The following is a 12278-nucleotide window of genomic DNA, read 5'->3' as shown; positions in this document are numbered from 1 at the left end:
ACCCTGGCTGAGCCTGCAGCAGACCGCCAGGAATCATCCCCTCAGCTTCCCAGGCTCCGAGGCTTCAGACGCGGACTGAGCCACGCTGCCAGCAACCCAGGGCCCACAGGCAGGAGAGGGCCCGCGGCGGGGCTTCGCCTCCTGGGCTCACGAGGCCACTTCTCTCATGCACCTCGCCCACCTCTCCAGACAGATCTTCACTCTGTGGATGTCGTACAGTCTTGGCTCTTGGTCGCTTTCTGTCCCTCTGCGTCTCGGCACCACCTCAGGTCAGCGCTCCACACGGCGGCTTTGCACCACGCGTGTGATGTGATACTCCTATGCACGGATTCCAAAATTCCATTTTTCAGGAACTTTTCCAAGACAAGTAACCTCCTTAAAAGCCCTGGCAAAGTCTGGGTGAAGAGAGAACCTGATTCACTGAAAAGCGAGGATGTAGACATTTGTTTCATTTTGACTAAATATTTAGCTGTGTAACCTTATAATCAATTTTTTTGCCAGAAAAAAACACCCAAAAAACTATAGAACTTGGAAACTTTGCATGTATCACCAACAGGCTGTCAACTTTCATGTATCTCAAATTTTTACATCAGATTAAATATACTTTGCCATATTAATACTACCTGCTGATATCTACAGCTTCAAAAATTTTACTGTATTATGCTAAAACATTTAAGTGAAATAATACTCCCACCTAGTGGATAAAAGACAGATTTCTGGCTTATTGCAGCTGTGAATAATATCACCATAAATAAACATGTGAAACTGTAATTAATTTTCTTACAGTTTATTTTTTGTCTCCTTCAAAATATATTCCACCCATCAAAAAAAAAAGTAACTTACAAAACAGGGCACACTGCTCCCCTTAAAGGAATGGAAGGGAAACGCATTACAGTCTCTGAGGTCATGTATAAATATTACTCTGAATCTGGTTTGTTGTCGTCAATTTCTTCAGTATCTCTGTGCTCTGAGGAATATTCTGGAAGGGAACAATTAAGAACACAGCGAGAAGAGGAGCTGGGTGAGAAGCAACACACACTCCCATCCCCCACACCCGAGATTCACACGGAGAAGGGCACCCAAAGGGAACAGGTGCTGCTGCCCTTCCGAGGAAAGGCGCGTGGGACAGCGCCGCAGGGCGTCCCTCCCTTGCCACGTCTACAGGTGCCCCTCGGCCTCCCGGGCATCACGCGATGGCACGGCCCCAGCCTGCCTCCCCTCCACACCCCCACACCGCGCCCATCTCCTCACACGGTGCTCAGGCTGCTCCTCTCACACCTCTCTGCCCACTAAGCCAGCTGCACCACCTCCAAGGAGCCCAGCCTCAGTTCACCATCTTGCTCCCTGGCTGGCACACAACACGGGGCATCACCAGCCCAGCACCTCAGTGGCTCAGGAGGCCCTGCGGCAGGCACCTCGTGGTGGGTACTCAAGCCAGCCACCTCACAGAACACACACCGCAGCCAGCAGACAGCAACGATGAACCAAGGTGACTCATGTCATGAAAACAGCAGCACTCTTCAGAGCAACCATCAGACCCGTGTACAAATCATTATCTTCAAAGCAAGAAATGAACGTTGTTGAATTTCCTCTTCAGAGAGATCTTTTAATAGCTGACAGTTCACTTGAACCCTACGTGGCAGGTGACTTACAATTTTCAATATGGACCCCAATGTTCACACAGCACCTGTGAGCAGATGCCAGCCCCTACGCTCAGGGAATCAATGCTAAGTTAAGATGGGGTGTGGGGTGTCCACAGCAGGTGAATCAGCAGTCAAAGACTCTGGCTGGGGCCCCTGCGTTCTGTATTGGAGCACAAGTGTTGAAGTCCCCGCTCCGTTTCTGACTGTAGCTTCCTACTTTCGCACATCCTGGGAGACAGCAGGCCACAGCTTAGTGCTCGGGTCCCTGCCAACCGTGCGGAAGGCCTAGGCTGAGATCCAGACTCCTGGCCCCAGCCTGGCCCAGCCCTAGCTTGTTGTAGGCATCTGGGGGAGTGAATCAGCAGACAGAAGAGCGCTCTCTGCCTTTCAAATAAATAAAAATAAATCTAAAAAATAAGTGGATGGCTCAGTCAGCTAACTACATAGGCAAACAAAACCAGTCCTTAGTACCAACTTTGAAAGGGATCCCGATAACTCAATCTGACTATCCCTGACTCTGCTAACTTGAAAGATAAGCTGGAAGTATACTAAATCAGAGTTCCACAGTTTCGCTCTCCATTGATTCCACAGGTGGTAACTGAGCGCCTTCCCTCCATGCCGGGGACACGGTGCGATAAGGACACCAAAATGAAAAGCACCAGCTGCTGCGGCAAGGAGCTGACGAGTGAGTGAGACTGATTTGAGATCTGTGAAATGAGCGACCTCCAACAGAACCTGCCACGAAATCTTAACCTCAGTGGCCGTTCCGGAAACAAACAGGGCTGTGGGACACTGCAGTCCCTAAGCCAGGGCCAACGTGTCAGAGGACGCAGGGGAGTCCACACACCGCCCGACACGGCACAGCTCGCAGACATCCACGATGTGTTCTGTTGCTGATCCCTCTAGGAAATGAGCCCACAGATACAAACTGAGGGCAGGAAACAGGTTCATCCCCCAAGTATGATTCTCATATCTCCACATATCCCGTTCTCGGCACAATCATGGGAATACATTTTATAATAACTTGATTCATAAGATACTCAGAAATACCTTAGCAAAATTAACATCCCAAAGCAGTGAGAGACACTTAGAAAATAAAACCATCACGCCACACAGAGCTCTGGGCTTTAACAGCACTGCATCGTCCGTCACACAGAACGATTCTGCAAGGAGCACAGTGTATCTGGAAGAGCCGCTGACTACCAAATTCAGCTGTCAGGCTGGGAGCTTTGCTCCGAGGTCAAAGGATCTCCACGTGCGGTTGGGATTTAAGTTGACATCGCATGTTGGTATTTGTTATCAAGTTCATTACTGTAACGTGGGTCTTAATTCACGTGAGTGAAAACCTTACCTTAACCAAACCTTTGAAGCTTCTGGAAGAAAGCACAGGCTTAAACGCGTCGACTGTGATCAGGTCCAGTTTCATCACATCAGTGTAGCACAAGTACAGAACCGCAGAGAGGCTCCACACCTGACAGTAACTCAGAACTATGAATGCGGAGGAAAACCAGTAAGTCTAGCATACGTTCAAATTAGACTGCTTTGAATCATAAAGCTGGCTTTGTGAAACAGTCACCTCTCTTTCCTCTTTTAATCAAGTCACTTACTGCCATTCTGACTTCAAACACGTTATTTTCTTTCAAAACCAACTTATTTTCCTAATAATCTCGTTTCTGCAAATACTATCTTTATGTCTCATTGCCTAAACATACTGAGACAATTTTAAGTAGCTGAAAGATTAAAATTTTACTGATGCAAGGATTATATGTAAATAAGTAAATAATGCATAATGTAAAATATTTGGCCACTTTCTAGTAAAGTTCACATTAAAGGAAAAAAACTCATTTTAGTTTAATAAAATTCATTTTAAAAATAGCAAATATATATCACAATCTACTTACAGAAAATAAATGGCAATCTATTTCTGACATGATAGGAGGGTTTAGTGACAGCACATGAAAATCATAGGGGCTGGGGGCCGGCGCCGTGGCTCACTTGGTTAATACTCCGCCTGCAGCGGAGTAACATCCCATATGGGCACCGGTTCTAGTCCCGGCTGCTCCTCTTCCAGGCCAGCTCTCTGCTGTGGCCCGGGAGGGCAGTGGAGGATGGCCCAGGTGCTTGGGCTCCTGCACCCACATGGGGGACCAGCATAAGTACCTGGCACCTGGCTCCGGATCGGCACAGCACCGGCTGTAGCAGCCATTTGGGGAGTGAACCAACAGAAGGAAGACCTTTCTGTCTCTGTCTCTCACTGTCTATAACTCTACCTGTCAAATAAATAAATAAAAAGTATTTAAACAAAAACCATAGGGGCTTGTGTTGTGGCACAGCAGGCGAAGCCGCTGCCTGGGAAGCCGGTATGCCACGCAGGTACTGGTTTGTACCTTCTACCCAGCTCCACACTGATGGCCTGAGTACTTGGGCCCCTGCTAGCCCTGTGGGAGACCAGGATAAAGCTCCTGGCTCCTAGCTTTGGTCTGGCCCAGACTTTGGCATGGCAGCCACCTGGGGAGTGAGCCCGCAGATGGAAGAGCTCTCCCTGTAACTCTTTCAAAAAAAAAAAAAAAAAAAAAAAAAAAGCTCAAATAAATAAGTAAAATATTAAAGCAACTAGCAAGCTTCCATATCCAAACTTTTCTATTCTGCTAATTAAATGTGCTTAACAGACTTCATACGCCAGCACTGCACGGTTAGTGCTGGCCTGCGTGCTGAGTTACCACAGATCCAAAAGAACCAGAGCAGCCTTGAACCCTAACAGTTTCTAAGGAATCTCAGCTACTCCCAACACAGACAACATGGGAGTAACAGCAACTACTGGTACCAACCGTCATGAAGAGACCGCTTCACAAAGATCTCTAATCGTGAAAGAATGAACAAAACAGTAAGACGTCACCCAAACATTTGGGATTTTAAACTCACCTGCGGCGGGCAGGTCATGGACGATGTTTGGCTGCTCCAGCAGCGAACAGCACGTTTGGTCTCTGAAATTCTCGGTTTTCAGAGCTTTCAAGAAAGGAGAAGGTAGGCTGCAAGTAGATTCTGAGGTTTTATAGTCCGTAACGTGTCGACAGGTGAGAATGGTTACCTGCATGTTCTTCCTTGGACGAGAGCCAAACACCTGGCAGAAAATGGAGTTCAAATTAAAGCAGCATATAACTGTTACTGGATGGAAACAGTCCTGGGGTCACTCACTCAGCACCACGGCCAGGAAACAGCACCTCTGGCAGCAGTGGACGGCACACCCTTAACTGTCCCCGACCTGGGCTTGATCTTGGTTCTACTTCCAAGTCCCTTCCTCGTCTGTGAGCCTACTGAAGAGAGCTGTAACGGGGAGTAAATGACTGCGGGACTGTGTCCAGAGTCAGTGAGTCATGGGGCAGGTGCCGTGGCGCAGCGGGTTAAAGCCCTGGCCTAAAGCGCCAGCATCCCATATGGGTGCCAGTTCTAGTCCCAGCTGCTCCTCTTCCGATCCAGCTTTCTTCTATGGTCTGGGAAAGCAGTAGAGGGTGGCCCAAGTCCTTGGGGCCTTGTACCCACGTGGGAGACCCGGAAGAAGCTCCTGGCTCCTGATCAGCACAGCTCAGGCCATTGTGGCCATCTGGGGAGTGAATCAGCAGATGGAAGACCTCTCTCTGTGTCTCTACCTCTCTCTGTAACTGTGTCTTTCAAATAAATAAATCTTTAAAAAAAAAAGTCACAAATACACACCCTACGCTCATGACAGCAGAAAAGTGACTCTCATTCAATTCATTTTTTTTTCCCACGTCAGAGGCAGACAAGAGAGGGAGAACTCCCATCAGCTGGTTCGTTCCCCAGATGTCCACCATGGCCAGGGCTGGGCTGACGTCAAGCCAGGCACTGGGAACTCAAATTAGGTGACCCACACTGGTGGCAGGACCCAGGCACTGGAGCCATCGCTGCTGGGCTGCTGGCCTACTAGGGTCTGCACTGGCAGGAAGCTGGAGTTGGGAGCCAGGGCCACTGTGAAACCCAGGCGCTCCGATGTGGGACACAGACACCCTAACCAGCACCTGGTAGTGAGGCCAGACGCCCGCCCTCACTTCCCCCTGAGTTATTCCTCTCAGAGGTGAGTTTCAGCCGCTGGAACCCCAGGGTCCTCTGCAACCTGAGGAACTGGATTTTAGATTTCCAGGGACGACCCCACCTTTAATACGATCTATGACGATATAAACAAAACAGCAGCTGCATCTTAAAGGGCACAGATTTCAGTTTACTGTATACTTAGTTTCAAATTATTTTCTGAAGATAAGAAAACAGCTACTTCTAACAATGCAACTGAAGAGTTCATTTTAAGCACCAAAAATGATTTGTTAAGACAAATCTCATCATCACAGCTTTATGAATAAAGGCAAAATAGTTAACATTTCACAAGGCACTTTAGGAAGTTCATGAGAGGGAATGTGAGGTACGTTAATTTTGGTACAGAAAATGTTTGAAACACCCATCATTTCCCCAGAATCTCTCCATGACAAGCATTTCCCAGGGACTCTCTGAAGACCCTCTTATCTGTCAGGTTGGTCACACTAAATAAAAGTTACCTTATTCTTTATATTCTGCTACAAATTCCCAATGTATTTTTTTAGATATTTATTTGAAACTCAGAGACAGAGAGAAAGAAAGAGGTCTTCCATCTGCTGGTTCACGCCCCAGAAGGCCACACCAGCTGGGGTTGGGCCAGGCTGAAGCCAGGAGCCAGGATCTTCTTCTGAGTCTCCAACGTAGGTACAGGGGCCCAAGCACTTGGGCCATCTTCTGCTGCTTTTCCCAGGCCATTACCAGGGAGCTGAATGCAAAGTGGAGCAGCCAGGACACAAGCCAGCATCCATGTGGGGTGCCAGCATTGCAGGAGGCAGCTTTACCCACTACACCACAATGCCAGGCCCAAACTCCCATAATATTTTTAAGAAAAAAACAAATTCCTTTCCCACATCACTACTTTGCTACAGTGGGTTAAGTGAAGAGACTGAACCCTTTAAAAGCAGCAGTCGGGGCAGACGTTACGGCGCAGCAGGGTAGGCTGCCACTTGGGATGGCCACATCCCCCGGAGCGCCTGCAGTCAAGTCCTGCCTCTGCCTTCCCACCCGCTTCCTGCTTCCTGCGAACACACCCGGGAGGCAGCAGGCGCTGACTCCAGCATGGGCTCCTGCACGCACGTGGGTGACCTGGCTGGAGTTCGAGTCTCCTGGCTTCAGCCTGACCCACCCCCGGCTGTGGTGGGCACTATGAGGAGTGCACCAGCTGACGGACTCTCCCCTCTCTGACATGCCGTCTGTCAGATAAATGATGTTTTTTGTGGTTTTCAAATGGCAACGCGCAGTCCCCACTCACAGCTCGCTTCTCTCACCTTTTCCAGCCACTGATACTGCTGATCTTCAGCAACGTAGCAGCTGCACTGACAAAGGATCACCTGGAAAATCGGAACCCAAGAATCCATCAGTCAAGTGCGTGCGCGCACTCCCAGAACTGCCGCCATCGACACACCCCTGACATCCATCAGTCAAGTGCGTGCATTCACTCCCAGAACTGCCGCCATCGACACGCCCCTGACATCCATCAGTCAAGTGCGTGCGCGCACTCCCAGAACTGCCGCCATCGACACGCCCCTGAGAGCCATCAGTCAAGTGCGTGCGCTCACTCCCAGAACTGCCGCCATCGACACGCCCCTGACATCCATCAGTCAAGTGCGTGCGCGCACTCCCAGAACTGCCGCCATCGACACACCCCTGACATCCATCAGTCAAGTGCGTGCGCTCACTCCCAGAACTGCCGCCATCGACACACCCCTGACATCCATCAGTCAAGTGCGTGCGCTCACTCCCAGAACTGCCGCCATCGACACACCCCTGACATCCATCAGTCAAGTGCGTGCGCTCACTCCCAGAACTGCCGCCATCGACACACCCCTGAGAGCGCTCACCGCCCTGACTCTGCAGCGACCTGTTTCTGTAAAACTGAAGAATCCAGCCACTGCTGGCAGTCAGCGCCAGAAGCACACCCTGACAGGCGGCCGGGACCCGGCAGACGGGACGCCAAGGGCGCGCCCAAGAGGAACCCCCAGTGATGCTCGACTGCACTTCCTGGACACCCAAGGCAAGTCCCACATACCGAGTGATGAGCTTTCAGTTGATAAAACACACAAAAAGCCTCCGAGGGGGACAAGAGGGTCGAGTCTGCTGTTCTACACCATTCATTCCAGAGTTTAGCACAACCGATTTCTTCCCAGACTCCTGAATTCATAACAAATGATGACAGAAACGCTGTGGAAAGCAATTCACAGAAGTTAGTGGTGGGCTCTGTAAGCTGCATTTTATAGTCAATATTCAAGAGGAAAGGGCCACTGAATAGCGTCTACCCAATGTCACCACTCTGTAGGAAAGAAGATCAAGCCCTCGGGAACTCAAAGGCCACCCCTGAGTAGGACAGCGAGTCTGTACGATACTCACGGGGAACACTCCCCTGGAAAAATCCTAGACCAGCAGAACTTTACATAAATGACAACAGTTATCTACCCGAGTTACTACGTTCTTGTTTTCTAAGATTTACTTATTCATTTCTGTTTGCTAGTTTATTTGAAAGGCAGTCCAACAGAGAGAGAAAAAGAGAGAGAGAGAGACAGAGACAGAGAGAGAAAGATGTTCTATCCACAAATTTACTCCCCAGATGGCCACAATAGCTAGGGCTGAGCCCGGGCAAGCCAAGAGCCAGGAACTCTGTCCCAAGTGGTAGGAGCCCAAGGACTTGCACCATCTTCCACTGCCTTTGCAGGTCCATTAGCAGGGAGCTGAACTAGAAAGGGAGTAACCAGAACTCAAACCAGCACTTTGATACGGGACACTGGCGTCACAAGTGGCAGCTTGACCCACTGCGCCCCAGCGCCAGCAAGTCACTGTGTTCAGCCAGCACCGGGGTGCCTTTGAGGGGCAAGGATCCAACCAAAGCCCTGAAGGCTCCCCTCAGAGCGTGTGAGCCTCCTGAAACTACAGGGCCCTTCTGGGTACATCAACACTGCTCGTTTTAGTCCAACAAGTACATCAGGAAGTGCAAAGACCTTGGACTTGAGTGGTCAAAAATGCCAGCACTTGTTAGAGTTCTCATCGTGTTCTCAAAGGACTCTGTTAACTCACAAATATTTAAGTATGGGGCAGGCACTGTGGCAAAGCAGATGAAGTCGCCACTTGGAATGCTCATAGCCATATCGGAGTGCCTGGGTTCAAGTCCCATCTCTGCTTCCCATCCTACTAATGCACACCCTGGAAGGCAGAAGACAATGCCTCAAGCTTTTGGGTCTCTGCCGTCTACATGGGAGACGAGGACGGAGCTCCTGGCTTTGACCCGGTCCAGCCCCAGCTGCAGGCATTTGGGACGTGAAACAGCAAATGGAAGACCGATGTCTCTCTCTCTCTGTGCGTCTGTCTCTCTGGCACTTTACATTTAAAATAAAAAATAAAAATTTTTAAAAATTTACACAAACTTGGATAGTTCAACACACTAGAAACATTTCCTTGCGCCTTAAGTTCAATAACACTTCCTTTAAATTTTTTAGGTTTATTAGAAAGATGGTACATGAGCAGGATATAAGTTTTACTCAGAAATAACATTATGGCTTTTTTTTTAATTAACAAGCACTTGCAACCTTTCATAACAGAAGCAAACGAGCAGCTTCGGCTGTCGGGAGACTCAGCGGTCCCCGTTGCACTCACCTACTGCATTGCTGCCTATGGCAATGATAAACCTGGAGCAAGGATGCTTTTCCAGCAGGGAAAATTCCAAACACGTTTTCGTTTGTCTTCGAAGAAGCCGTACCTCCCTAACACAAGAAATAAGATGAAACTAAAACAACCTCAGCTTAATCAGAATACTGTGAACAAGAGCCCACTGCATGCTACGTTGCAATAGGTAAAACACACCTGTGAAGAACAACCCCAAGAAAACAATGGACTCAGGCAATGGTAACCAACAGAGAAAACCAGGACAAGCGCAGACCAGGCCACCGCCTGACCCTCTCATCAGCCTTTGCTCCCCAGCAGTGAGACCGCAGGTAGAACGAGCAACAGGAAACAGCACCACTGCAAAGCAGCCTTCAAACCAAATGCTGCCTGTGAATCTGGGGGCCGGAGTTGTGGCGAAGCTGCCGCCGGAATGCTGGCAGCCCACATGGGCCTCAGTCCACTCAGTCCATGTCCCAGCTGTTCTACTTCTGACCCAGCTCCCCACTAATGTGCCCGGGAAAAGCAGCAGACGATGGCCCAAGTGCCTGGGCCCCTGCCACCCACCTGAGAGACCCTGATGAGGCTCCTGGATTCAGCCTGGCTCAACCGTGGCCACTGTGGCCATCTGGGGACTGAACCAGCAGGTCGAAGATCTATCTCTTTTTCCTTCTGTCTCTGTAACACTGACTTGCAAAGAAACAAATAAATTTGGGGCCAGCGCTGTGGTGCAGTGGGTTAATGCCCTGGCCTGAAGCCCTGGCATCCCATATGGGCGCCGGTTCTAGTCCCGCTCTCTGCTGTGGCCTGGGAAAGCAGTAGAAGATGGCCCAAGTCCTTGGGCCCCTGCATCCACATGGGAGACCTGGAAGAAGCTCCTGGCTCCTGGCTTCAGATCGGCACAGCTCCAGCTGTTGTGGCCAACTGGGGAGTGAACCAGCAGATGGAAGACCTCTCTCCCTCCCTCCCCTCCTTCTCTCTCTCTCTGCCTCTCCTTCTCTCTCTGTGTAACTCTGACTCTCAAGTAAAAAATAAATAAATCTTTTAAAAAAAAGAAACAAATTTTTCGAAAGAAAAAGTGAATCTGACATTTCCAGGAAATGTTAATGTTAACTGACACCGTGTGGCGGCGCTCACAAATCCATACTGTGGGACGTTAGACAGGACAGCCAGGTTCTCAGCAGGGGAGAAAGCACACATCTGGGGAGAGGGCGAGCTCTACCTCAGATGAAATGTCTAAGCACAGTATGCTGGGGGCGGGTGGGTAGCAGTTAGAACACTGGCAGGTAAAGCCGCCACCTGGGACACCAACGCCCCATGTGGGCGCCAGTTTGTGTCCCAGCTGCTCCACTTCTTATGCAGCTCCTGTGTGGCGGCCTGGGTGCTTGGACCCCTGCCACCCATGTGAGACCCAGGTGAAGCCCCGAGCTTCCAGCCCCAGCCACTGTGGTCATCTGGGAAGTGCACCAGCTGATGGTAGTGCGCGCTCTCTCTCTCTCTTTCTCTCTCTACATAACTCTTTCAAATAGAAAATAAATCTTTAAAATAAATCTTTAAAATAAATCTTAAAAAAAAAAAAAAAAGCCTTAGTCCCAGTTGGACTCTGCTCCCAATTCCAGCTTCCTGTCAATGCAGGCCCTGGGCTGGCTCAAGTAACTGGGCACCTGTCACCCACCCGAGGGTCTCGGATTGAGTTCCTGGCTTGCAGCCCACCCCACTGTTCCACGCATTTGGGGAATGAACCAAGAGTTCCCACGGGTGCTCTCTTCGTCTCTCAAATAAGTGGTTATATAAACATCATGTGTGCACCTTTATCAGGATTCTGACTTGCACAACTCCCTGTATGCTTGAGGAAACTAGTAAATTTGACTGTGGGGCGGGGCTTAAGCGTCACTTGCGATGCTGGCACCCAGTGCCGAAGCACCCACTCAAGTCCCAGCTGCTCCACTGCGAACCCAGCTCCGTGATAATTCACCTCCGGAAGTGTAGTGGGGCCCCTGCCACCCACGTGGGAGACCCGGATGGAGCTCCTGGCCCAATCCCGGCTGTTGCGGCCAAGTGGGGAGTGACCCAATGGACGCGAGATTCTGTCTCTCCCTCCGTCACTCTGCGGGCGGACGGGTCCCGCACCTCCAGCCGCTGCGGACCCTGATGCGGACCGGGGGTCTCCTCCCCCGTCCCCGGACCTGGGCAGGCGCCTCTGGCACCTCCAGCCGCTGCGGACCCGTGGTCACTCTCCTCCCTCCCCCGGACCTGGGCGGGCACGTCCCGCACATCCAGCCGCTGCTGACCCTGATGCGGACCCGTGGTCACTCTCCTCCCTCCCCCGGACCTGGCGGGCGCGTCCCGCTCACCCAGCCGCTGCGGCCCCGGTCGGGGCCCGAGAAGCCCAGGACGGACGCGGGCAGGGCACGGAGGCCGCTCCGCACACCGGCAAGGACCAGCCTGAACGCACGCCTCCCTCCCCCGCTTCAGGCCCACGGCAGCGGGCGCCCGAGGCCTCCCGGGCCGCGCGCACCTGCCCGGCGGCGGGGCTGAGGCGCTTCCCCGGCAGCGCGGCCCCGGCTCCCGGCCTCCCCGCAGGGCCTCACCTCTTCCGCGCCAGCTGCAGCCGCACCTCCCGGTCCTCGGGCGTCTCCCTCCGGCCCTCCTCCTCCTCCTCCTCCTCCTCCTCGGTCCCCGCCCGACACGGCGCCCTCACCACCTCTCCGAAGAACGTGGCCGCCATGGTCTCCCGGGGCCGGTCGGGCACAACTGCGGCGGCGCGAGACGGCGCACGCGCCACGGCGCGGGGCCACGCCCCCAGGCGCACCCGCGCGCGGAGGGCCACGCCCCCTGGCGCCCCTCAGTGACGGGGCGGCCCCGGAAGTCCGGAGCCTGTTCTTCCGCCGCGTGAGGCGGGCG

General features: G+C 51.8%; 1 protein-coding gene across 2 annotated transcripts; it reads right to left on the bottom strand.

The window, feature by feature from the left end:
• Nucleotides 1-771: 771 nt before the first annotated feature.
• Nucleotides 772-12184, bottom strand: PSMG1 (proteasome assembly chaperone 1). Of its 2 annotated transcripts, NM_001171289.1 has the most exons (7): nucleotides 11966-12102; nucleotides 9369-9475; nucleotides 7774-7925; nucleotides 7013-7075; nucleotides 4566-4764; nucleotides 2995-3131; nucleotides 905-979 (listed from the first exon to the last, which is right to left on the bottom strand). In NM_001171289.1, the coding sequence occupies exons 1-7, from the start codon at nucleotides 12100-12102 to the stop codon at nucleotides 905-907; spliced, it is 870 nt and encodes a 289-aa protein (NP_001164760.1). The 2 variants fall into 2 exon arrangements, with proteins under 2 accessions (XP_051689505.1, NP_001164760.1); XM_051833545.2 differs by lacking the exon at nucleotides 9369-9475 and having other exon boundaries at nucleotides 772-979; nucleotides 11966-12184.
• Nucleotides 12185-12278: the final 94 nt, after the last annotated feature.

Source organism: Oryctolagus cuniculus, chromosome 4, assembly GCF_964237555.1.
Source record: "Oryctolagus cuniculus chromosome 4, mOryCun1.1, whole genome shotgun sequence".
Taxonomy (NCBI): domain Eukaryota; kingdom Metazoa; phylum Chordata; class Mammalia; order Lagomorpha; family Leporidae; genus Oryctolagus; species Oryctolagus cuniculus.
This window is presented reverse-complemented; position numbering and strand designations above follow the sequence as displayed.

Bases quoted from the DNA above. Each gene is read 5' to 3' on its own strand.
- PSMG1 (NM_001171289.1), bottom strand. From the start codon at position 12,102: ATGGCGGCCACGTTCTTCGGAGAGGTGGTGAGGGCGCCGTGTCGGGCG. The intron at 7,926-9,368 runs GTGAGTGCAACG...TGCTTTCCACAG, and splicing joins CATAGGCAGCAATGCAGTAG to CGTTTCTGTCATCATTTGTT. The intron at 7,076-7,773 runs GTATGTGGGACT...CCGATTTTCCAG, and splicing joins AACTGAAAGCTCATCACTCG to GTGATCCTTTGTCAGTGCAG.